At 43.0% G+C, this 27,520-nt stretch overlaps 1 protein-coding gene across 2 annotated transcripts in view; it reads right to left on the reverse strand.

The window, feature by feature from the left end:
• Positions 1-2,657: 2,657 nt before the first annotated feature.
• Selenoi (selenoprotein I) overlaps positions 2,658-27,520 on the reverse strand; it is a 42,506-nt gene continuing 17,643 nt past the window's right edge. For both annotated transcript variants that reach the window (XM_029540937.1, XM_021202031.2), the window contains exons 4-10: positions 22,889-22,963; positions 19,091-19,353; positions 17,630-17,738; positions 12,133-12,181; positions 10,783-10,963; positions 9,710-9,895; positions 2,658-8,310 (exon numbers count right to left, since the gene is read on the reverse strand). In XM_029540937.1, the coding sequence (XP_029396797.1) occupies positions 8,212-8,310; positions 9,710-9,895; positions 10,783-10,963; positions 12,133-12,181; positions 17,630-17,738; positions 19,091-19,353; positions 22,889-22,963 (962 nt within the window). In that variant the 3' untranslated portion in view covers positions 2,658-8,211. The remainder of the gene's footprint in view (positions 8,311-9,709; positions 9,896-10,782; positions 10,964-12,132; positions 12,182-17,629; positions 17,739-19,090; positions 19,354-22,888; positions 22,964-27,520) is intronic.

The following is a 27,520-nucleotide window of genomic DNA, read 5'->3' on the forward strand; positions in this document are numbered from 1 at the left end:
AAAACAAACAAACAAAACAAGCAACAAAATCCATAGCAGCCAGGAGAAAGTTTTTGCTCTCCAGTCTCCAGTTGTCACGGGCTCTATGTCAAACAGTAGAAACCATGATGTTAGCATCCATGCTGTCCCCATCACTGGCAAGGATATGGTCAAATACTTGGGCTCTTAAATACTTGTGCTCAGGACATAATCTCTGTGAAGGACACTTCATTTCCTCATTTTCTTTGTAGTTGTTCCGCCCCCCCCCCCCNCCAACCCCAAACACACACATTTAATGGTGTATCCATGATAGTATATAAGAGTTCCCCCACTACCACACACACACACACCCCAACCACCGTCACGCCTACTCGATTGGACCCGCCTTCTGGACACAGCTCCGCTGAGGACCGGACCGTGCACCATTGGGACATTGCGACAATGCGGCGCTGAGAGACACACTCAGCAGAGACAATGGGACATGTGGGAGAGGGTTGGGTTCTCCCGCGTGCAATTAATAAATAGTATTCTTTCTTGTAGCTCATCTCTATTTTCAGGAAGTTTAGCTCTGCAGTACAAACCCACCCCAAGGAGTTTTCTGCCCACGCAGACACGGCGCCGGTGTGCGTGTGACACAAAAAAACATACACTGAAACCCTATTATGGTTCAGTGACCTACCTGTAAGGACCATGTACCTGCACGTGGGCCCAGTGCCTTAACCTGGGCGGGCAGCTGGCTGTGCAGTGGGCACCTGATTAAAACAAGCATCGGAATCCCTAAATCCCCAGCTGCAGACCAATGCACACACACAGCATAGCTTTGTCTGTTGATATAGGCAGGTTACAGGGTCTGTCTGGTCTGGCTAGCCTGGCACTCACTCACACTGTAGGTAAAGGTGGGTCTTGAACTCCAGGCAGTTCTCCTATGTCTCCCAGCTCTAGGATTGTAGGTATGCAACACCACACCCAGCTGCTTAGCTTATCTGCAGGTGGGAAGCATACATTGGTCATACTTTACAAGTCACAATTCCGCATTTATGTGTGCACACTAAATTACCTTACCTGGAGTCTGGGGATGTCAGAAAAACCATCACACTCTTAGAAACTTCTAGGTTTATTTGTATATCCCAATTTATGTAACTTTCAAAAAATCTTTTAAAGTTTTTACTTATTCACTTTTGCTCACTGCTCCCCTCCTAGTCATCCCCCCCTCTCCTCTGAGCGAGTGGTGGGCCCTCTTAGTAACCCCCCTTCCCAACTTTGGCACTCCTAGTTTCTGCAAAGCCAGGTGCTTCCTCTCCCACTGCGGCTGGACCAAGGTCTCCCTCTCATATGTAGCAGATGTGCAATTTGTGTAAATTTTACCAATTAGATTTCCGGAAGGGAATCTTTATACAATTTTAATACGCTTTAAAAAAACAACAACAACAACACAAACAAACAAACAAACAAACATACGTCTTTTGTATCATCTTTAAAGTATGAAGGAAAGGGCCAGAAGATGGCTCAGGGGGTAAAGGTGCTTGCTTGCCATCAAGCCTGGCCACTTGAGTTCCACCCATGGGACTCCCATAGCAGCAGATAAACAAAGCCCACTCACTGTCCTGCTACCAACCCGTGGGCAGTGGCACACCCCTGCTGCCAATAAACAGATCTTTAAAAATTAAGTGTGAGCCGGGCGTGGTGGCGCACGCCTTTAATCCCAGCACTTGGGAGGCAGGGGCAGGAGAATTTCTGAGTTCAAGGCCAGCCTGGTCTACAGAGTGAGTTCCAGGACAGCCAGGGCTACACAGAGAAACCCTGTCTCGAAAACAAAACAAAACAAAACAAATAAACAAAAAAATTAAGTGTGAGGAAAGGAACTGAGGAGCTGGGAGCCAAATCAGAGCTTGGACAAAAGTTGAAAGGTCTGTTTTTAAAGCTTAACTCTAGGGTGGGGATGTAGACCAGCTGGAGGAGAGCTTGCCCAGCATGCACAAAATCCTAGGTTCAAGTCCCAGCACAGAAGTAAACTGGCTATGCCTATGATCTTAGCGCCCAGTTAGTAAGGCAAGAGGGCCTAAAGTTTAGTCATCTTCAGCTACGGAGTATTTGAGGCCAGCCTGGGCTACACGAGACCCTGTCTCAAAGTTAATAAAGACTGTAAAATGGTTAGAAAAAAGCAAGTTCGTGGTTATTATTTCCACTTCCCCTGAACAATCAAGTGATCAAGTGTAGCCATCACCAGTCTGGTGCTGGAAGTCATACCCAGGATGGTCTCTGAAAGCAAGTTGGTCCCTCTATATCCAATAACCAGGACCACAACCCCCTTCATAGGGCTAGCAATGCTGTTCAGCTGCATCTCTGCCCATCCTAAACCAGGCCCGATGGAACGCCAGTAGCCACAGGAGGAACTCGGAAATCAGAAATCAAATGTCATCTTGGAGCCAATGGAGTTAAGTAACTCTTATCTTAAAAACAAAAAACAAACCACAAAACCCAACCCAACCAAACCTGTACTACTGCACTTCTGCGTCCTGTTCCAGAGCCTTCCCCTTTGCATCTACCAAGGACAAAAAAAGACAACTTGAAAAAATTAAAAGGATTTAAAAATTATTTATTTTTATTACAATAAATATTTATCAATAAAGAATTAAACAATTGAAAACTAAAACCTACTGCTTTAAACTTTTGGAGTCCATAGCAGCAGACACAAACATAAATCCAGTTGAAAGGTCTAGAATCCGGTGACAAGAAACAGGCCTCGATTATATGGACTAATGACAGGGAACAGTAACACAGATAATGCAAATCCCCCATTCAGACTACCCAGAGTATTCTAGTCTACATCGAATCACAAGCCTTGCCACACTCCAGTAAAGTGAAGCAAGGGCAAAGCTCTGCTTCAGCAAGGTCAAGAATCTCCCAGATGGAGTCCACAGCACACAGCTCCCAAGCTGCCTCCCAGTCCAGAGAGGGCCGGGCCGACCCAGAAACCTCAACCCCGGAGATAATAGCCAGCATTATTGAAACCAGCCTTTCTGGCTCGGAGTTCCCTGGTGAAAGGGAAGTGGAATGTCATTTACTGTGAAGGCTTTCTCAAGGCTGAGATGACCTGGAGGGGAAAGGTTACAGCTCCCGGTGAGGAAGTGGCTTTCCATGTGGGTCATGGGCACACCAAGTCCACACAAAACAACAGGCTAATGAGGGTTGCCACCTGGCTGATAATCAAGAGTAAAGTCCATTAGATACCGTCTATCATACATACATAGAGAACAGGTGTACATAGTAAACATGTAAATATGCCGAGCACATGGAAGCAGAGTAAACAAATGCTACCTTAACACCGAAAGTCCTATGCAGGCCAACTACAATTAAAAGTACCCGAAAGGGGAGTCATTTTATGTCCTTTTTCTTCATCTCTGGTATCTTTTCATTCTTTGTGGCAAACATACCCCACCTGCTTTAGTGGTGGTTTTTAAGTATCTAGGAAGAAATTATAGTCTTGCTTCAGAAGACTACAAAAAGTCTATCCATAAAGGCACCAAATTAAACCCCAGCCACACAGCCCCTGCCTCCTGTTCTTAGCATAGAACATGAAGCCTTACCCACAAAAGCAGTACTTTATTTTTCTTCAGTTACTATTCAGTTACCACCCTTAGGCAGGAAGAGAAGGGACACGTGGATTCCTGAATACCTTGGTCATTATTGTCTTCCACTCTGCCCAAAAGGGGGGAAGATTTTGTTTTTTAGCTGAAATTCTGAGTTCAATGCTGAATTCTGCTTTCTTGGGACATTCTGAATGAGCTAATCACATACACAACTGAGTCTTTGTCCCTGGAATGGCTGCGCTGATGAGGATATCCAACTGATAACGTGACAGTCAAGTTGGCAAGCAGCTCTGATGCTCACTGCTGCTGAGTAACAGGTCAGTGATGCAGCCAAGTGAAAGCAGGCCACCCCACAGCCTGTGTGCTGACCAGGGATCTCAGTCGAGGGTTCATAGAGGATTACTTCTGTCTACAACAAGCAAGCAAGCAAGCCAGCCAACTCAGTGGCCCTGAAACTGCTTAAAGATCTTACCCACGTGAAAGAAAAGACCCATAGCACTCACTGGCCATTCCCTGGCCTCACCACCATCTCTGATCTCCGTTTTAGTGCTGCTGAAAGGGCAATGGCTTCTGGTCCTGTTTTAGACTCTCAATGGTCATGGTCCAACTGCCATAAAAGCAGCCGGACTCTGACTTTGTCCAGCTGAAAGGGAAGACAATAATCTAAAAGCCCAGAGCTACCTTTCTGTTCCGCCCACAGGTATTTTCCTAGAGACAAGCCCTTGTTGAATACTCTAAAATGCTTGTGTAGCGCTTTCTTTCCATCTGGGGAACCCAGCCTTCCTCACTGAATGAACAAACCTTGTTCAGGCTGCCTGTGGAGGGCTGCAAACGTCAAAATTCCTTCTGCTACTCTAAATGTGAGCTCAACAGACAGCTATAAAAAGAATATATTCCTGCTTAAAAGACAGACAGACGGTAACCAGCTGGCCTGCTCTCTCAGCAATGCACACTACTAACATGCAGGTTAGAGAGTAAGTTACATTTAGTTTGTAAAACAGTAGAAATAAATCAGCCAGCAAGTCCAATTCCCACGCTCATCACAGACACATCTCTCTCTCTCTCTCTGGACTCCACAATTCACCACACACCACCTGCTGTGATGTCAGCCATTTGTAGACGATTTAGAAACAAAAACAAGACATCTAATATGTACAAGCCACTAGGTTACATATTTAATAAAGGAAAAGCAGAAATTTACGCTGGCTTTTTAAAATTCCTAGAGCCTCACACATCAAGTTTTGCAGTGATTAACACCACTTGACTCTTAGGCTGTCTCGTTAAATGCACAGTACTTCAATGCGGCATGCTGGCTTACCATCCTTCCTGAAAGGCTGGCATAGGGCAGCGAACTGTAGTAAGATCACTCACCCACAGTGAGTGTTCAAGATAGGGCATGTTGTCATTGGACAAAGACAATTCTGGTCTGTCGTCACAGAGTTCCTAAAGAGGGCTTGATCAAATCCAGAAGTAATGATGAGAGCATCCAGAGCACAAGCACCCCAGAACCAACGCCATCCCTGCATCTGCATGTTTCTGGCTAACTTGGAGACCCAGAGTCAAAGCTGCAGGTTTAACCTCAGGTTTAACCTTCTCCAGTGTTGTTTCCAGTCCTTCAGAGCCAAGAGATCTAAGGCATTCACCTCATGAATCTGACCGCAAGCCAGCCAGGATGCAGCGAGCTGTTTCTGTCCTAGGTGCTTGCTTGTCGACAGGGTGAGTTACAAGTAGGTTTCAAGTTACAAGGTAGGAAGTGGCCCTAGACTTAAAAGCCTCCAAATGACCAGTTTATTCTCTATAGATCATGGAGCTGAAGTCGGCTTCAGGAAGCAAGGTGCCTTCCCTACCGACTCTGACTACAACACACCCCCTTAATGTATTTAGCATGTGCTAAGCCCAGATGTACACCTCTCTTCCAATGCCTCAGGAATGGGCAAGCGGCATATTAGCAGTGCTACTGTAACACCCTAAACATGCTCAACATTTTTTCAAAATTGGAATTAGAAGTATTTCAATCATAATTGAAATGCCAAGAAAGAATGGTTATATTTTTACTTCAAAGTCACTCTATTGCTCTAAAACCTATAAACTCTATTAGTATTTTTGAAAGCCAAGACAATGATTATGGCAATTTTAAACAGTGAACTGCAGTAAGGTCATAAATACCATTGAAAGACCAGGTGGCAGCCTCCATCCAAGCACTGTTAAATGTTTTTTACACCCCATACCCTCCCAAATACAGGGAGATTATTTCCTGACAAGCTTGAAAGGGCTTTTCCACAGCCTGAAAAGAAACTTCGGACGTGTCTGGGTCCACAGCATAACAGTGCAAGCACCCAGCCTGGGCCAAGTACAGAAGGCATGCATGTGCGATCCCTACCGCGTTGCTGCTCCCCAAAGGGCAATTCTGTGTTGCCTGGGAAACACTGTGCATAAGCTTGCAGTACCATTTACACTTGGGAAAGGGTACAGGAAGGGGCGTGGCAGAGATACACAGACCCCTGACAATCAGGCCCTGCGCATCCGCCGCTGCACTGCTACAACAAATGGGCATCTCGAGATGCACCTCCAAGGGTGGGCATGAGCAGGCTGGGAGGGTTCCCCAGTTCACAGGATTCTGAGACTCTGTGTGCTCCCTTCTGCTTCCCTCTGCCAGCAGCGTCCTCTGCCATTTAACAGTGACAACAGAACTAACTAGAAACACAATTCTTTACTATCACAGAGACATGTTTAAAAACAAACAAAAGGCACAAAGCATTTTCTTTCAAATCCATTTGATGCAATAGAGAACATACATTTTGAAAAACAGGAAAAAAAAAAAAAAAAAAAGGAGCCCCAAAATTATAGGACATGATTTTTCAGTCTACTGTACAAGGTGAAGAAAGCCTGTGGTCCAAATTCATTATTTTATAAATATTTATCAGTTATTTTCCTTTATACAAATGAATATTACTGTGTACAAGGTCAAGAAAACAGTAGGACCTTCTAACAAACTTACACAGAGCACACGGTGCACAACCGGCTCCCCTGCCAGCCTCCATGATGGCAATTTATTAACAAGCACAGAATCATTACCCATTTTCACATCAACTTCTCGCCAATTTTTGCTCTCATTTTTTGTCTCAGAGAATGTCTCCAGATACACGTAAGCCCCTGGGCTCATCTTCAACAGCCTGGACGACAATGATTAGAATTCTAAAATATTTACGTGACATATCAATGGTTTTGTTTTTGTTTTTTTGTGTTTTTACAAAGCAGCAGACAGATATTCAACAAAGGAATGAGCTACAATATTTAAGGATGGTTACATTCACAGATAAATAATAGTTATGAATTTAATTACATATCAACACAGTGGTGCCTATTTTATCCAAGTGCAACCTGTCCAAAAAAAAGGGTTTAAGACACACTCTTCATTTAAGCACAAACCTCATTCAGTGGAAAATAAAATCAGCAAGTAAATTTCACCACCACCAAACTAAATAAAGACAAAGTCCAAAGGAAAAAAAAAAAATCTCCACATTCATAAAAAGGTGTGATTTATAAAATAACCACAATATAGCAAAGGAATTTTTTTTTATGTTGTCAGTAAATCTCAAAAATTATTTTGAGTCATACTAAGGGAAGTAAATACTCAGTAAGGCATATATATCAAAAGTTTTCGTCAAATAGGGAGGTGGGCAAGTTAGGGGAGAGAGACAATCTCTTTGCTTTATCCTGTGTGAGAATAAAAACCACAGTAGCTCACTCACCCCCCAGGGAGAAGGGAAGCAGAGGCGACAGGACAGACAGTGCCAGGATGCTAACCGTGGCCGATATGGAGCTCTGAGACTTCTAACTCCAGTTTAAATTTCCTCTCACAAGTAAGTACCACAAGATTGGGGCGGTCACATGTATTCTTAAAAATCACAGCTCACAGGCACCCAGGCCTAGCAAAGCACTGCTGACAGAGGAACAGCCACAATTAGAGAATGAGCTATGCCACAACGGCCGGCTGTAATTACAGCCCATCCCCTACTCTAAGTAACAGCAGAACTCCACTCTGAAAGAAAATTAAATCATACATCAGGATTTAGTTATAGTGAGAGCTAGGAAACTAGACAGCCTCCACAGCAGGTGAAAGGCAGTTCACTGGAGAGCAACCAGGATTTGGCAACTGTACCCTGTTCTGGAGTCACTGGCATCTCTGGCTGAAGAGACTTTTTTGATGCTTTTCTACATTACATTTGGGCTGTCTATCAGTCCCACAGCTAAAGACCTACCATAAAGTATCAAATACTAAGATGTGCTGTGGCTATCTGAATGTTATCAGTGTTCCTGAATCAACCTGGGGGCCTGAAACATCAAAGCAAATCATCTTTAACTCTGAGTCAAACCGTCACGGACTCGTGAAGCTAGGAACATTGAGCTGGTTTAATGTGCACTGTACTTAACCAAATGTCTCATGGTTCTATAAAAAAATAAAATAAAATAGATTAAGCTGGGAGTTAGAAAGTCCACAATTCCACAAGCTGAGCCCACGTTTCATTCTTGCTGTCCATATAGCACACACTGAGATCCCATGTCTGTCGAGCTGATCCGTTCAGTTCACTGGTGATAGGGGAAGTATTTACACGCATCTATTTATAGTACCTTCTCAAGATTACAGGCCGATATTCTGTTCTTCCATTCCTAGTCAATCTGAGTTTGGTTTTCTCAATGAAAAAGGATAAATCTGAAAATGTCGGCTCAGCTGCTTCACCTACGGGAAAACCAGAACACAGACAGTGACAAACACGGACCGATTCTTCTGGGAACACGGTCAGAACTCACCTCTGCAGACGGTAACTTACTGACACAGCAAAAACTATCACAAACTAGAATGGTTCTGCAGGACCAAACTCTAGTCCTTCCGTGAGCATTCCAGAGCAGACAAATTACACACTCGAAACTACCAAGAACTACAGGACTGCTCGACCTTCACCATCCAGTAGAGAAGAAGACCACCATCTTGGCAACTTAGAGTCCGCACGTCCGCACGTCGTCTCCTTAAACTCTGCTGGGCAATGCTTTCTCACCTAGGGGAAACCTGTGCGTCTGAGGGTCACACTGGCTACTCGATCCCTGGCAGGAGACAATTCTTGGGTACTTTTCACTTATATAAGATTTTGTGTGGTTTCTAGTTACAAGTAGCAAATAGCACAAAGACGGACAAAAAAGATGCTCTTTGTGTTAGCATGTCTATTTTCCAGATTTCTTAAAATTTATTTTTTTTAAGTTTAACTATTTATGTCTATGGGCATTACCTGCATATATGTCTGTTCACATGTGTTTAGTGCCCACGGAGGCCAGAAGAGGGCATCTGATCCCCTGGAACTGGAGTTACAGATGAAGTAACCTTCATGTGGGTGCTGGGAATTAAACCCAATGAGGAATGAGCCACTGGCCATCTCCCCTGCGCCCCATTTATGTATTTAGGGGAGGGGCACACGTCTGCCATGGCACGGATGTGGAAGTCAGAGGACAAAGTGCAGGACCTGGTTCTCTCCCTCCACCGGGAGGTGCTGAGGCTGAACTTGGGTAGTCACAACTGGGAACAAGTAGCCATGTCACTGGCTCCAGGAGAACTTAATTTTTATGTATTGTTGTGTACATGTATGGCACATGTGTGCTATGTCACACGTGTGGATGTGTGGAGATCAGAGGACAAGTCTGTGAAGTTTGTTCTCACTACCTTTATGTGGTTTCAGGGGTCGGTTTCTCAGAGGAATAGCCAGAGGAGTACTATAAACCAATGGTATTTGTTTTCCCCAAATTAACTTTAAGCAATAAAAAATGTCCTAGGATCAAAGAAGCAGAGAAACAGAAACTAATGGGATTATCTGGTCCCACAAAAAGAATAGAACATAACAGTGTTTTCTCAATTAAAAAAAAAAAAAAGGCAGAAAACCACTTATATGATGATTTCAGGTAAGAATGAACTCCCCATGGTCACTCCATTAAACCATCTGCAGCTGCTGTAACATAAGCACTGTGACCCGGAACTCGGGCACGCCCTCCATGTGTCCAGAGCAGCACTAAGCAACCCTCCCACAGCCCCCGCCATGGCCTGCAGCCTTCTGTATCCCCCGGAGCAGCTCTCTCTGCTCTCCATCACTCACCACTTGTACGCCATAATGGATGTGAGCCAGAGTGAAGGCAGCCGTAAGTGTGTAAAGGAGAGCACTCTCAAGGCGGGAGGTGGCTGCACCTATGATCACTGCTGCCACAACCAAGAGGAGAGGAAGTAGCAACCAGTTCAAAGTCGGGCACCGTGTGCTGCTCATTTGGCAAACGATTAGCTTACACTTGGGAGAAGCAAGAAGAGGGGAAGAAAAGAGGCGGTATTAATTAGCAAAGCACATTTAAAGCTAGCCACCTCCACTTTTCAAGAATGAATCAATTTTCAATAGTTTTCAACTGCTCTGGGCCCTAACTGGCCCCTGGCTCCACCCGTAAAGCACAGCTCTTGGACCATATCAGAAGAGACTAAGACAATGTAGTAAGGATACTTGCTGGTTAGTCTCCACTCTCAGCTTGACTACAGGTAGAATCACCTTGGAAACCCACTCTGGCGTGTCTGTGGAGGAGCTTCCAGAAGTTTAAATGAGGAGGGAAGACCCGCTCTGTATGAGGGCTGCACTACCATGCGCTGGAGTCCTGGACTGAATAAGAGAGAGTGAGCCAAGCAGTCCCCTTGCTGCTTCCTCACTGGAGATGCCACCTGCTGTGGTCAACTGTCTCCTCCTTAAAGCAGAAGCCAAAAAGGAACTCTTCCTTAAGCTGCTTCTGTAGGTTCTGTGCCACGAGACGAGAAAAGTGCTACTGCAGAAGCTATAGGAGCCATTTCTTCACAGCACAGAAAAACAGCTCAGATAAAAAGAAGTATCTTCCAATTGAAAATTCTATGCTACGTGAAGAACAATTTCAAAACAGCCTCCTAAACTGTTTTGCCTCAACATAACCAAGTTTCTTCATGGTAGTGCGGAAGAAACACAAGCTGCAAGCTCCGACCTCCAGCCAGCAGCAAACACCTTTCAAAGTCGCTCAGACTCTTTTTCGTTTCGCTATCTTGGTTTTCTGAGAGAGGGTCTCATGCCGCCCGAGCTGGCCCTGCATTACAGGGGAAGCTATCATATCTGGCTTATATGATTTTTTTTTTTTTTTTTTTTTTTTTACAAAAATAAAGTCTTACTGTGATATTGGCAAAAGCTGTTCCAACCATGAAGTAGAATATTCTAGGGTGTATTTCTAAAATATCTGAAGGTGACCCAAGGATCCACACTGTACACAAGGTGAAGAGCAGACACGGAGAGAAGAAGGGGACCATGGCTTCATAGATGGACTTGTGCTTCAGTCTGTCGCTTTTATAGCTTCTGAAAAGTCAACACACAACATTACATGTAAGACACCGGGGAGAACTTTTGAGGTCACTTCTAGAAACTTGGCAGGAATTTGACATTGGGCCAGGACACAGAAGTACGCTCAGGTGGGAATCTGACCTTGGGCTAGGACAGGGAAGTAGACTCAAATATCTTGGTCATCCTGATAAGCCCCTAGAAACAGTGACCACAGGACTTTGTTTATTGCCTTGTTAGTTCCTTAATCTAGAACTGACTATATTACTTGAATGTACTTAAAATGGTATAAAAGCAGACTGGGAAAAACTAAACCTGCGTCAGCCTTAGAACTGACTGGGGTCATGCTACAGTGTTGTCTAATCGCCTTTTTCTTTCTAATCCTTGCTATCTTCCTGAAGAACCTGTTGACTGACTAAGCTGGCTTGGTCTACATATGCCTAACACTTACCATCTCCAGACTAGTTCCGCATGTATTCGTATTGTATATTTACTACTGCACACAGAACCAGTATCATTAACTCCACTTTAAAGGAAGGTTAAGTTAGAATGAAATGCTCTAAATTTATAATTGCTACCAGGGCCAGGATTAAAGCTGAAGTTCAGAACCTGATCAATCCTGAGTGCACATGACTGAGATGTCAAAGAACAAAATATATTCTGACAAAACAAAGCAAATGAGGGTAGCCAGCAAAGATGGGGTGTGCAAGTCAGAACTGGAACTCCACCTCTACCCTACTGCAGAAACCATCCCATAAGGGCAGGACCGTCTACACAGCCTCTTATGTGAGGAGGTAGGTCACCATAAAGTTTGGTGCTAACCTACACAGAAGGGTTATGATCTCATAAACTAAACCCTTCATTAAAAGAATTTGAGCAAATTAGTATTAACAAGAAAGTACCTATTGATTCACTCAAAGAAGGGACAAACTTGAAGACTGCTAACCTTAACAAAAGAACTGACCATTTTATAGTATAATTAAATTGACATTAGCCAACAGAGGTAACCTCAATTACTTCAATTATCATTCTAGGTCTGAAATATGGGTTTTTAAACCACTTCAAAATGCCCATATTGCAAAAAGTAAGCAGTTCTTTAAATTCTGCTAACTATACAACTGCTAAAGATTTTCTTTTCTTTTTTTTTTTTTGTTTCTCTACAACTCGGAAAGAAAAAAAAAACTTACCTAAAAAAGTTTAATAAACTCATTGGAAGAGTCACACATAATGCACACCCTAAAAGGAAGAATATTTAAATTGTTATGAATTATTCAAGAGTACCTATTTTAAGTTAACACATCCATGCAATATGCCCAGGTGTTTTAGAGCCAGTGGTCTTTAGCTCCAGGCTTATCTCTATAGTAAAACTACTTTCATAAATAGCATTTGTAAGTGAAGAGCAAGCCAAGGCTGGGTAAGTCTGCACAGACCAGAACCTGCCTGGAGTTGATCTTGGTTCATCATCAGTCAGTCAAAGAACCATAACCTTGGGCAACCCAACCTTTCTGTGCTTCCTTTTCCTCATTTTGGTAGCAGAACAATAGTAAAATAGTAGTACCAACTGCATGGATCATGACATAAAGATGCTGCAACAGCACCCGGCAGAGTAACTGGAGAGAACGTGAACTCCAAAGCAGGAAGGGCAGACCACTCAGGATCTGTTGCTTCCTGTTTGTTTTTAATCTTCCTAGACTCTCCAGTGTCCCTCCTACCCTCCCTATCCATGCCATGTTTATTTTCCCACAAACCTATAGTGATGCGTGGCCATTCTAAGGAACCCTATCTCTGTTGCTGGGGCATTGTGGCTCAGCTTACCCTGTCACACTCCATCATTTGCTACGTTCTAGTGCTTTCAGTTATTAACATTCATCCACTCATCCTGTCCCCAGAAACTATACTCTTGAAACCCACCAAGATTCCCACTGGTAAGTTCTGTGTCACTTCTGACCTTGAAGGTGACTTGGTTCACTCCTGAGTGACTGTGACTCTTCCTGTATTATCACTAGTCAGACATTCCAGTCTTTGTCTGCAAATCAATTCATATTCATAACCTGTTCTGCTAGCCACAGTCTCTTTTATCTCAGCGGCTCCTGTACTAGAATTATAGGGTGTTCTGCTACACTCAGCTAGGGATCTTCCTCTAAAGCCAACCTGGAGATTCTGGAAGGTGAGCAGCTACATCCTCCTGAACAAATCAGCAGCTCCAAGCTGCAGAGCCCAGCTGAATGGGAATGGGTTGGAGGATTTTCCTAGTGTCTTTATCTTCTTGTTTTGCAGTCCGGGGGGGGGGGGGGGGAACCCAGCACACACTAGCAAGTGCTCCTCCCTCTGACCCCCCACTCTGGCCCTCCAGTATGCTTCACAACCCCCAGGGGTGTAAATCCCTGATCTTCTCTTTCAATCTCTAAGCCAAATACCTTGTAGTTTTTGGTATCCTACATAGACTTGTGATCTTATAAGGAATCAGAGTTAGAAAACATCCTTGTGAAATAATTCCAAATAAATGAATGGATGAATAAACAAAAACCTACTTCTAAAATGTTGGCTACAAAGACACTAAAAGATGACCTGGCCAGTATCTTATGTCAAAAGAAATGTGTTAGGCATGAGTGTACATAAAACTCCAAAACTCAGGCTGAGGCAAAGGAGAATATGAGTTTTTGCCCAGCCTGCACTATACAGAAAGTTCCAGATCAGGCTGGGCTAAAGAGCAAACTGCCTCAAAAAAAAAAAACCAAAAAAACAAAAAAACAAAAAACAAAAAACAAAACAAACAACAAAAAAAACCCACAAATAATTTTACATTAATCATTTTACTTCCAAACCCAACTAAAATCAAGTTTTTTAAATGAGACTGGGGGGGGGGGCGGGGTGGAGCTGTCAGGAGGAAAGGAGAGTTGGCTGTACTCCTCAGAGCTCTTGGTGCTCTGTCAGTCCACGCTAAGCTGTGGCTCACTGCGGAGCCGATGCTAAGCTAATTCACTCAGATACCTGTCACTCCAAGTCCCAGGAATAAGCGGAGACCAACCTGCTATCAGTCACAATGCGGTTGGTTCTCTTGGTGGGAGAGGCTAAGCACAGGAAGAGACCTGTGCTCTGTTTAAGTTACCAAAGGGTAAGACTGTGTTCATTTCTTCTGCCAGTGGAAGGTATCCTATGCTCTGGGAAGAACCCTTAACTGTTAAGGTTTATCTATGTAACTCCGACTGTCAAGTACGCAGCAGTGACGGAACCCACACAAGCAGACCGCTTTTCACAGTGCTACAGCTTAGGGCCAGACTTTAAAGGACAGAGAGTAAAATAGCTACTGAAAAATCAAAGAACTTATTTAAGAAAAAAGAAAGGAAAAAAAAGCATTAAGTGAAATGCAATACAACCTAAGGATAATGTAGCTACAAAACAAACAAACCCCAAAAAACTTATTTCTCACACTTCTAACTGATCATATAGGAACATCTGAAGTAAGAAGAATCACCAAGATGTAGGACCTGGGTTCAGTTCCCAGCACACCTATATGGTGGCTAATAACCCTCTTTTTTTTTTTTTTTTAAATAAATCTTTATTTATTATATGTAAGTACACACTGTAGCTGTCTTCAGACACTCCAGAAGAGGGAGTCAGATCTTGTTACGGATGGTTATGAGCCACCATGTGGTTGCTGGGATTTGAACTCTGGACCTTTGGAAGAGCAGTCGGGTGCTCTTACCCACTGAGCCATCTCACCAGCCTGCTAATAACCCTCTTTAACTCCAATTCCAGGGGACCTGACATCATCTTTTGGCCTTTGTGGTACAAAAAATATTTAGTGCAAGCAAAATATTCATATGTATAGAATTAAAAAACACTAAATAAGCCATCAACATGGGGCTGAGAGATGACTCAAGTTAAGAGAAGCATCTACTCTTGCAGGAAACCCAGGCTCAGTTCCCAGCACCCACATGGTGGCTCACAACTATCTGTAACTCTGGATCCAGGGATCCAGTGACCTCTTTTGTCCTTCATGGTACACAGACATATGTAAACAAAACACCAATAAAAACAAACAAACAAAGCTGGGCATGGTGGCACACACCTTTAATCCCAGCACTCAGGAGGCAGAGACAGGCATATTTCTGAGTTCGAGGCCAGCCTGGTTTACAGAGTGAGTTCCAGGACAGCCAGGGCTACACAGAGAAAACCTGTCTCAGAAAACCAACCAACCAACCAACAACAAAAAGTTCCACCAAGTTAAAAAGTATCTAGAAGCTTAAAAGACAATGAGACAACTAGTCAACCCAAAGGATTAATGCACCAAAAACACAAGGAGGTGAGCAATAATTCTATTGGGGAAAATGAGCTAGAGTATGTAAACCACACAGAAAAACAAACACAACAGCTGCTAAGCCTGGGTGAGTTCATTCATGAGAAAGGCAGACTGAAACGTTACAAGTATATCATTTCTTACCCATTAGGGTAACTAATGTGACAATAAACTGGTAACTAATGTAACAATAAACTATGATGGTAAGATTCTAAGTAAGCATTTTTACAATCGCTCACAGGCCTGCAAAATCAACAGTATGGAAGCGTTCAACACAACAACACCGCAAGCATGATCTGTCCTTTCTAGGAATCTCTTCCATATGAGCTCAGAAAAAATATAAAAAGACACACACAGGGACGACACTACAACACTGTGTGCAACAGCAAAAGCATGGAGACAATCCAAACACTGGCTGAACCACTATGGCACATCCACACAGTGAAGTATCGGGAAGAAGAGACACGGAAAACCCTTATATACTATTGTGGATACTCCATCAAATGTGTGTGTGTGTGTGTGTGTGTGTGTGTGTGTGTGTGTGTGTGGTAGTGGGGGAACTCTTATATACTATCATGGATACACCATTAAATGTGTGTGTTTGGGGTTGGNGGGGGGGGGGGGGACAACTACAAAGAAAATGAGAAAATGAAGCATGCCATTTACTTACAATAAGGAAATAATGAAAATCTAAGCCATAAATTATAAACTGAGAATAGGGTTGGAGAGATGGCTTAGTGAGTAAGGACACTTTACCATCAGCCAAGCTCAGAGCCCCACCCTCTGATCTCATATGAAGAGCTGTCCACTGACCTAAACACACGCATGCATGCACACACATACAAATAAATAACAAGCAAAAAATGAATGAGGGAAAAAAAATCAATAGAATAAAAACTATACTTCTTTGAATATACTGCTTTATAGATTTCACTTTGTAATCATGAATACTTTGTATAACTAGGAAGAAAAAAAATTAAAAGAAAAGCCAATGCTTGCATGTTGAAGTAAAATATAAATGTACATATCTGAAAATTATCTCACAACACACAGCAGTACCTTTATCAGATTCCATTTGGGACCATCATTTTGAATTATGTGTTATTTTTATCATGAGACTAACTTTAGTCCCCTACCTGTCTGCCAAATGAAGGGCTAAACAAAGACCATTAAGGTCTACCATTAAGGACTGTAGAGTCCTACTAGGTGGAGAAGAGACACTAAGTTGGAACTGACGTACAATGCCTGCACCCTCTCACCACTACATTGAGACAACCAGATGGCATGTGCTTCCTACTGTGGACATGTTAACTTTCGATTTAGCCAGAGGAGGCGTCTGTAGGGCAGCTGACCAGTACAGGAGAACACCAGTAGTCTGGGAAGTAAAAAGCAAAGGATTCCAGGTTACTGTTTTAGGGGTCCCAGAACAGGTACTAAAGATCTAAGTAGAATAAAAGGCCTGTTTGCAGGCTATTGATCTGTTGCTTCACCTAAGACAACCCTCCCTACTCCTGCTGGTGCACCTTGTTAAAGGGTAGACTAGCCGAGGCTTAGAAACGGATGACTACGTAGATGGTGCAGACCTTTCTGTGGTTCTGGGCCACACACTTAGGAATCACTGTTTTACCTACCAAATGTTTATTTGTATGGAATAGTTTTGTTTTATGTTGTTGTTTTTTTAAACCTTGGAAAAGTTACCTTTCTTCTCCTACCATTAGTGAGTCTCTCAACCAGGCAGCTTGTCCTATGGAGTTTACAGAAAAAATATCCTAACATCTACTGCATGGGATTTTTTTTTTAAAATGTAAACCATGTGCTTTAATGGATATTTATGCTAGTCATGGGGACAACACATCTTTAATCCCAGCACTTGGGAGTTGGGGACAGGAGGATCAGAAACTCAAGGCCAGCCTTGATTACATAAAATCCTGCCTCAAAAAAAAAGGGGGGGGGGATAACCTGGGCTGAGGTAATAAGAAGGAGGGAATCCAAGAGGAAGAAGAGAGGCTTAGTCTTTTAGCCAGACAGGTCACAAAGTCTCCATAGTTCATCTATCATAGTCTTTCAAATCAACAATTTTCAACTTGAAGTAGGTATAAAATATCCACTAAATGTAGCTTCTCCAACACAGGCTGCGCTAACCCAGCTAACACCCTAACAACACTTGTGTGGTGATCTACTCTGGCATTCCTTCCTCTCTGATTAGAAAAGGCTTGGTGCTCAACAACAAAAGCCCCCTTGTTTTTGCTAACATTCTGGTAGACACTGTAAGGGTCGTAGGGTGCTGGCTGGAGAACAAGGAAGAGTGTTAGCACTCGCTACAGTCAGACACTGGCTTTAGAACAAAGTGATGTTACAACAGGCTTCCACGTGGGGCTTCTTACCAATAATCATTGCAGTGAATAGGTCTCTATATAAGAAATTAAACAGGAAAGGTTCATACCAGGCCTCAACTCCCACAACCGCAGTCACTATGTAGACAAAAGAAATAGTCTGGAAGGGAAACAGACAGAACAGAGGCATTAACAGCTGAAAATCCAGGGAGCCAGTGAGGGTCTATGATCACTAAGTCTCATCAAAGTGATTACTAAAAATGAGCTGAAATTTGCTATCTGGCAAATCTTCTTGCCTGTAAGAGACTTTCCCCCTCCAATACTACCATCAAATAGCTACTATATAGGCATCACAGGTACTAGTCAGCACCCGGAACCTTTCAACAGCAGTGCACGAACTGGTTAAGTCATAGGACGACTGGATTTGCTCACCTAACCAACCTCCATTAGCAAACAAACTCCAGCCTCTGAGTTCTTCATTGGAGTCTCATGGCAAATGGAGAAATGACCACACCAGAGGCTGAGACTCAAGGGCGGGGAGAGTAACCCAGAGCTGGACAAAGAGGAAGGGCCTTCACTACCCACGGAGGTTGGCGGGGGAGGCAAAAGGCAGCAGTTGTGCACACCTTCTCCAAATAAATCATATTTAATAGCATCGTTATTAGATTTTAATGTAATAATGGCATTGTAATTATGGTGCTTTTAAAGCTCTTAGCACTTAGAGATACAAGACAAAGCACTTACTCGAATTTCCTGTAAAAGACTTAGGAAAACAGACAACATATATGAAGTTAGAGGCCATGTGCTGGGAACTGGTAAAGCTAAAATACAGTGAGGGTTTCTTGTCATGTCTTAGTTTTGTGTAGTTTGGAGTCAATGATGCTAGGGACAGAGCCTCTGGTCCTACACATGCCAGGCAGGTGCTCCAGTGCTGTGTTACGTCTCCATCCCAGTCTGCCTTCCAGGAAAAGAAAACTTTAAAGGTCACACCAATTCTCCTTTTTTAATTTTTATTTAAAAAAAATTTTTTTTAATGTTTGTGGTTCTTGTTTGGTTTGGTTTGGTTTGGTTTTTCGAGACAGGGTTTCTCTGTGTAGCCCTGGCTGTCCTAGAACTCGCTGATCAGTGTGGCCTCAAACTCGAGAGATCTGCCTGCTTCTGCCTCCTGGCCTCCCGAGTGCTGGGACTAATGGCATGTGCCACCACAACCCAGCTGTAATGTGTTTTTGTTTACATGTGTATCTGTGCACCACTCAAGCACCTGGTGCCCAGGGAAGCCAGGAGAAGGCATCAGGTTCCCTGGAACTGAAGTTCTAGACAGTTTTAAGCTGCCAGGTAGCTGCTCAGAACTGAAGCTGGCAACTCTGAAAACAAGAGCACCCGTGCTGTTAACTACTGAGCCGCCTCTCCAGCCCCACATCAGTGCTAACTTAAAAATGCCCAACAGCAGTGAAAAGGGTTGGTATAAACTCTAAAACCTGTGGACAATGTAGGGCACTTGTATATACTTACCACTTGGCTAATGTCATATCCCCATGGCAGGAAAAGAACGCCTGTGTTATACTTCTCCCAGTGAGACAGGATAAAAGAAAACAAGACTACCCATAGCAGGAGATAAAGAACAAAAACACTGACACCAGTCGGTCCTCGTCCAAAGATGGAGTACACAGTCACAACAAAGTAAACACAGGACCAACTGTCCAGGCCGTGGTCAAACAGCTCCCCTAACGGGGTGCTGGAGTTGGTTCTCCGTGCCTGCTTTCCATCCACTCCATCTGCAACAAAGCACACACCAGAGCAAGAGTCAGCACCTGACAGACAAAGGCAGCCTCAGGAAACAGGCAGGAAGGGCAAGACGGGAGATAGCAATGTCCTGTCGCTGCCAGCCAGGACTCTGTGACATTCCAATTCAAACTCTTCAGGAATAAAGTACATAATGTCTAGTTTTAAATATTTATTTTACATTGATTGATTGATTGAGAGAGAGACAGACAGACAGACAGAAAGACAGACAAGAGACAGAGTGTGTGTGTATCTGCTGTGTATGTGTAGAAGGCCATGAACGTCAGAAGAGGATGTTGAATTCCTAGGAGCTGGGATGATAAGCAGCTGTGAGCCTCCTGCTATGGGTGTTGGAAGATCAGCAGCACTCTGAACCGCGGAGCCTTCTCCTCCAGCCCTGCAATTTCTTATGTCAGATCTAAAAACCCATGACATACTACATTGATAGTCTCATTTTAGATCTAAGAAAGAAGCCTTCTGCCAGGCGGTGGTAGTGCATGCCTTTAATCCCAGCACTTGGGAGGCAGAGACAGGCGGATTTCTGAGTTCAAGGCCAGCCTGGTCTACAGAGTGAGTTCTAGGACAGCCAGGGCTACACAGAGAAACCCTGTCTCGGAAAAAAAAAAAAAAAAAAGAGAGAGAGAGAAAGAAGCCTTCTAGCTGACCCCAAACTCCTCCAAGTTGGCACGAACTCTCAAGCTCTCAGAGCTGCTCATTACAATCATCAAACCAAATATAATAAATAAGTAAGTAAGTAAGTAAATAAATAAATAAATAAATAAATAAATGGTGCAAGAATCTTATAATTGAGTTTGTGTCCTTGGAGTGTTTACAAGTGAGAAAGGGACATTATAAGACAATTATTAAAAGCATGGTGGTATCACAAACTATGAAAGAGTCTAAAAGGCCAGGGTTCCCTTCAGATAATGTGGACTGGCCTTTAGAACAAGATGAAATGTGAGTGGGAACTTAAGGACTGAGTTGGATTTCAGAAGGTAAGAGATACAGGAGTGTGCCATTTCAAGGAGAGATGAGCCAGCAGCAATGTTCACTGAGATGGAGAACCACAGCGCATATTAGAAGCCTCGAGATGTCAAAGAGCCAAGTCAAGCTCAGAAAATGTAAAAGCTGTAGGTTCATTGCAGCCAGGATATGAGGGCAATGTCAAGAACTGAAGGAGGGGCTGGGAAGACGGCTTAGCACTGCTCCTGCAGAGAACGCAGGCTCAGTTTCCAGCAGCCACATGGCAGTTCATGACACCTTTGTCTGGCCCCCTGGGACACTTGACACATACACATTGCACATATATACATGCAGTAAAACACTCACACATTTAAAAAGAAAGTAAAAGACCACACTTGGCTCTCTGTTAGTAACAAAAAACTCTAAAGAGATTCAAGCTACCTCAAAGGTTAGTGACTAGAAGTTACTAGAAGATTATGAATAGATAAGAGAAAAGCCACGCTTTTGGAAGGTTTGCTACAGTCGTGTGAATGGCAGGCTGGAGACAGGGGCCCCAGTCAGTCGACCTAGACAGAGGATAACAGGAATGAAATGCTGGTGGCAAGTAAAACAGTAACAAAGAAGGACCAAAAGTTGGTGTGCTAGTGCAGCCTTCCACGCAGGACACAGAGGCAGGAGGAGCCCAAGCTGGCGGCCACACTGAGCCACAAGCAAAACTCGGAAAAAACAAAACAAAACAAAAAACCAAACACGTAAAAATGAGAGAATATGTATGAAAGCAAGACCCAAGAAGACAACTGCCCAAGTTTCCGGTCTGGGTAAAATGAAGTGGAGTCCTTACAAAGAGGGAAGTCAGCCACCCGGCCAGCAGGTAGACAGGGCTCAGAGTTTTTCCTGATCCTATGTAGCTGAAATATTTCCAAAAACAAAACAACAAAACAAAAACAACAACAAAATAAAACAAACAAACACCTTTCTCCTACTCACTGGCTTAACAATTTTCTATTTTCTGTGCAACTCTTATGCGGTTAAATCATCAAACTCACAAAACCCACATTATAGTTTCTGTGCATTTCTTTCAGTGACTTCATTCCAGCTCCCTAGGCTGGGTCTGAGTATATTTCAGAATGTAATTTTTTTCTCAGAATGCTGACCTACAGAATATTCCATTATTATGAAAGACATGCTCAACCCTACAGAAATTACTATAGTGCCAAGTAAGTTAATATTTTGTAATACTAGCATATTCACACTTAAATATTATAAACTCCATGTTGCACAATGAGCTCTGCAACAAAGTAATTATGCACTAGTGAACACTGGTTCTGTGAGAACAAATCATTTTTATATGAAAATGCTTAAACAACTTGAAATTCAGGTCTGCTATTTTACATATATTTGAAAAGCAAATGCTAAACTGCTACTGTGTACCAGGCCACGTTCTAGAAACTCGTGCAACAGTGAATAAGAACACTCACTCTCGCCAGGCATGGTGGCACACGCCTTTAGTCCCAGCACTCGGGAGGCAGGAGGCAGGCGGATTTCTGAGTTCGAGGCCAGCCTGATCTACAAAGTGAGTTCCAGGACAGCCAGGGCTACACAGAGAAACCCTGTCTCAACACCCCCCCCCAAAAAAAAAACCACTCACTCTCAGAGATTTGATGTTTTAGTTAGCCCAGCAGAGAGGGACGGAGGAAGGAAACAGGATGAGAACCCACAGATGTCCCTGCTGTACGACATTCCTACAGGCAGGACACGCAGCGCGAGCAGCCCCTCCTTGTCTGTTCCCCACTGCAGTCTATCACTACCTTCTCAGCACCCAATGGTCATTTTCTATGCCAGGAGTCCTTGTCCAACTTAAAGCAAAAATAATGTCTTACTCCAAGAGCTGGGAAATCCTGCAGTAAGGGCTAACCAATAGATGCTTTAGGCTCTGTGGGGCATGTCCTTCGTGAGGCGCTGTTCCCCTTCTCAACTGGAGTGACTGCAGGAAGGCAGCCATAGGCAGCACATAGAGAAATGAGCAGGCCACGCTTCAGCAAGGCTGTGCTTCTGGCGAGTCAGCTGTCTCCAGGCCGCCCATGCCGACGACGGAGGCCCCAGGCCGCCCATGCCGACGGAGGTCCTATGCACACCCATGCTGACTGGACACAGTAGGTTAAAAAGGAAAAGAAAGGAGGCCTGAAGTGGAGAAGAGGATGTGGAGGGGGGAGGGGTCCAAAAAAGTTGAGGAGTGTGTGTGTGTGTGGTTACAATCTAGCCATGTAATATATGTGTATGAAATTAGTAAAGAAGTCTTAACATTTTCTTAAATAATAGCAAACACACACACCAAGAAAACATTAACGGAAACCTTACTTCGAACAATAGACAGTTACCCGGATTCAGTTACAAGCAGCGTCAGCACTTTTCAGACTCAGAAATATAAATCTATCAATTGGAACACGACATTCATAGACTCTAGTTAGAAATGAATTAAGCATAGGAGAAAATGTTAATTTAGTGATTGTTTAGTCTTGCTGACATGCCAGTCACTGATTAAGTGAGTGTTTGCCAGTTTCTTACCTAGAGTGTAGGCAACAAAGTTGAGGATGCCCACAACAATCCAAACCCAATCAGGCACATGCTTATGACCAGGTGCTGCAAAGGAAAGTGACCAAGACTTTAATACGGTCTAATACAATAGCCTTACCACCCTACCTGCTACCAGCAAGAAATGGTGCTGCCTTTTAATGAGAGGATAAGTTACTTGACGATGTATTCTGACTGCAGAACTAAAATATTACAATTTAGTAGTCAACTCCACCAAAACCAAAGTAACTCTTGGAGTTTATATGTAATAAATTCACTAACAGTAAGTATCCGTGGTGGTCTGAATACGCTTGGCCCATGGAAAGTGTCACTGTTATCGGGGTGGCCTTGTTAGAGGGAGTTAGCACTGTGGAGGCAGGACTTTGAGGTCTCACACATGTCCTCAAGTCTGGCCAGTGCGATCAGGACTCTCCTGGCTGCCTGCGGAAGACAGTCTCCTCCAGCACCAAATCTGCCCGCATGACTGCCATGCTTCCCGCCATGGTGATAGTGACTCAATCTCTGAAACTATAAGCCAGCCCCAAGGAAATGTTTGCCTTTATAAGAGTTGCCTTGGCATGGTGTCCATTCATATCAATAAAACCCTAACTAACACAGTATACATATTGTATTTTTATTATTATAGTGCAAGACTCAAGTGTTCATCTTCACTTCAAAATTATTTAAAAGGTTGGGTGTGCTGGTACACCCCCTTCCTCCCAGCACTCCAGAAGCATGGACAGGTGGTTCTCTCTGAGTTCAAGGCCAGCTTGGTCTGTTTATCAAGTTCCAGGACACCCAAAGCTAGAAAGATTCTGTCTCAAACAAAACAAAACAAAAATTTACTTCTAGAATCAAAATAAAAAATAATATATGAGGGATTTAAAAACTGAATTCACAAGCCAGGCGTGGTGGCGCACGCCTTTAATCCCAGCACTCGGGAGGCAGAGGCAGGTGGATTTCTGAGTTCGAGGCCAGCCTGGTCTACAAAGTGAGTTCCAGGACAGCCAGGGTTATACAGAGAAACCCTGTCTCAAAAACCAAAAAAAAAAAAAAACCAAACAAATAAACAAACAAACAACAACAAAAAATTGAATTCACAGATGTAGTGGTACACATCCATGATCTGCTGGGAGACTGATGAAGGAGATGGTGAGTTAGAGGATAGACTACAGAGTTCCAGGCCAGCCTGGGCTACATAGCAAGAGCTCATCTTAAATCTTAAGAATAATCAGAGAAGGATGGGCTTCCCCCCTTTTAAGTTCCAAATCAAAACGTAAACTTTGGGCCTTGATCAGAAAAAGAAGAAAAAAAAAAAGAGTAATCAGAGAAAATATATTCTTAGTTATAAAATAATTAATATATACTAAAAATTTGATATGTATATTATAAATATGCAATTTATATATAATATTACTCAGCTGTAAAAATGAACGAAGTTTAAAAATTTGTAGGCAACGAATAGATTTAGAATGTGTAATATTTAAGTGAGGTCACACATTCTCAAGAAGAAAAAAAAGAAATGTTCTCTCTCCTATATACAATCTAACCAGTAATATATGTATATATGTAAACAAATGTTCATGTGAGTACAATATTCATAAAGGGAAAAGAAAGGCTAAATATTGGGCAATGAGACATGAGTTCTGAAAGAGGATATAAATCTAATTGTTTTTCTAGCTCTGTCATGGATTTTTTTGGCTTGGGTGGCAGATGGGTACATAATATATTTGACACTGAAAGTGCAAAATTGAATGCAATATTCCACAGCTTTCACTCTAAATGCCTATTGTATAGACTTTGGGTCTGTTTAATTTAGATGTGTGATGTTTTTATTTATTTCGAGGGGTTGTTTTTAAAGCTCATATAATTAAAAATAAAAATATGTGTTTGGGATATTCTTAGCATTAAAATACAAAATGCAAAAACACATTTGCAAACTTGGGCATATAGCTGTAGAGAAAATAGGCATGAAAACCTAAGATTTACTGACAAATCATAAAGAAGTTTATTTTAAAATAAATTTAGTATACAAAGAATTTTAGCTTTTATTAAAGACTAAAGTAACGCTGGAGAATTGTCCATGGTTAAGAGCACTAGCTGCTCTGCCAAAGGACTTGGGTTCAGGAGCAGCACCTACATGGCAGCTCTCACTTCAGGGGATCCAACACCCTCACACAGACATACATGCAGGCAAAATATCAATGCATATAAAAATTTTAAAAAATGATACTAAAGACTAAATTTGCATACTAATGCGATGACTATGCGTGTTTGTTTTTATGTAAAGAATTGAGGATGGTCAAACATTTGATATTATAGAGGGTATAGAGCATCTTCAACATTTTCCACAGTCGATCTGATTTTTAATTTTATAAGTGTCAATGCTGAGAACATTATTTCACATAAATGTGGAAACCCAGAATACCAGAAATCTGTTAGACCCATTTCAGAAATTGTTGGAATTCTTCCCTAATCCCAAAGCAAAATTCATTTTTTTTCCCAAATAAGACTCAAGCCAGCAATTCAAACAGCAACTTTTAAAGATTTTGTTTAGGTGTGTGTGTGTGCATGTGTGTGTGTGCGTGTCTGAATATGTGCACATTAAGACCAGAGGGGTCTGATTTCCCTGGAGCTAGGCATACAGATCACTGCAACTGCCTAACTTGGGTGCTGAAACCAAACCCAAGCCCTCAGCAGGAACGATATACTCTTAGCCACTGAGCCATCGCTCCAGCTTAGAGAGGGTCACAGTTTTTTACTTATTTTCTTGATGAAGGAAGGGTCTGGGGTTGCCTTGGACTCAGTATGCTGCAAAGACTGACGGTGGATTTCTGACCCTTCTGCTTTCACCTTGTGAGAGCTGGGGTTACAGGCATGCATCACCACACCCACTTTGTGCTGTGCTGTGCTGCTGTGCTGTACTATGCTGTGCTGTGCTGTGTTGTGCTGTGTTGTGCTGTGCTGTGCTGTACTATGCTGTGCTGTCCTGTGCTGTGCTGTACTATGCTGTGCTGTGCTGTGTGTGCTGTACTGTACTATGCTGTGCTGTGCTGTGTGTGCTGTGCTACACTATGCTGTGCTGTACTATGCTGTGCTGTGCTGGGTTGTACTGTGCTGTACTATGCTGTGTTGTGCTGTGCTGTGCTGTGCTGTGCTGTGCTGTGCTGTGTGTGCTGTACTGTACTATGCTGTGCTGTGCTGTGTGTGCTGTGCTACACTATGCTGTGCTGTGCTGTGTGTGCTGTGCTACACTATGCTGTGCTGTACTATGCTGTGCTGTCCTGGGTTGCACTGTGCTGTACTATGCTGTGTTGTGCTGTGTTGTGCTGTGCTGTGCTGGGCTGGGCTGGGCTGTACTATGCTGTACTGTGCTGGGGACTGAACTAGGGCTTTGTGCATGCTAGGCATGCTGCTATCAACAGTTGTATCCCCAGCCCCTAACAGCTTTTAAGAAAAGGAGGGTCTCATTATGTAGTTCTGGCTGGTCTTGAGTTTCAGAGGTCCACCTGCCTCTACCACCATGTCCAGTCCTAAACATCAATTTTAAATAAAAAATTCTAACACAATACAATCCAAAGACATTCCAATTTAATACTTATGTGATGTGGATACATAAGAAAATGTTACATCTCTTTCATTTAAAAAGCCATTACATTTAAGAGCAGAGCATTTTCATACATTCAGTAAAATGATTACATTTTATCGCATAAAGCAGTCTGGAAGCAGAGCTGAGTGTTTGGGGCATATCCTTCAGCAAGGCTACATGAACTCATGGTACAACACCCGGGAGTGCAGCTGCAACCGCTCAGACTCCTTCACTACTTGTCTGGTTCTGAATTTGTTTTTAACAGTTGAGTGCTAACAAATATTTTACCACTGACAAATTTTCTGTGACTCCCCTACATTCAGGAATGTGACCCCGTATGGGATCCCAACTCAGTTTTAGTAAGCCATGTTCTAGACAGATATCAAAAATATTTTAGGAAAGGCCAGGTGTATGTAGGAGACGTAGAACTCAGGCCTGTAGTTCTAGCTACTCAGAAGGATTCTACATTTGTGGCCAACCTGGGCAACTTAGTAAAACCTTACCTCAAAATGTAAAGAGCGGGCTGAGTTTCTAGCCGAGTGGTACAGTGCATGTCTGACATGTAAAATCCTGAGTTTCATCACTACACTCACTATAAAACAAACAAACAAGCAAACAAACATGGCCCAAGTAAGAACCATTTGAGAGGAAACCAGGAGTCATCTAGAAATGAACAGGAGGAAGGAGACTCTGCATCCCTTAGAATAGAGGCAGTTTCTCTTTCCTATGCCTGGAGATGGGAGAGGATCATTCCTGGCATATATAGGCATGGTGGGCCCTACTCAGTACTAATTTTTAGATAGTTTCAAATCCTAAATGTCTATCTACATGTAAACATTCTTTTTGTATGCTTGTGAACTGCTATATGCTAAGGCTGACCCTGAAATCTTTTTTTTATTATTATTATTTTCTTTATTTACATTTCAAATGCTATCCCGAAAGTTCCCTATACCCCACCCCACCCCTGCTCCCCTACCCACCCACTCCCACTACTTGGCCCAGGCGTTCCCTTGTGCTGGGTCATATAAAGTTTGCAA

This window comes from Mus pahari, chromosome 7 (genome assembly GCF_900095145.1).
Source record: "Mus pahari chromosome 7, PAHARI_EIJ_v1.1, whole genome shotgun sequence".
NCBI lineage: Eukaryota > Metazoa > Chordata > Mammalia > Rodentia > Muridae > Mus > Mus pahari.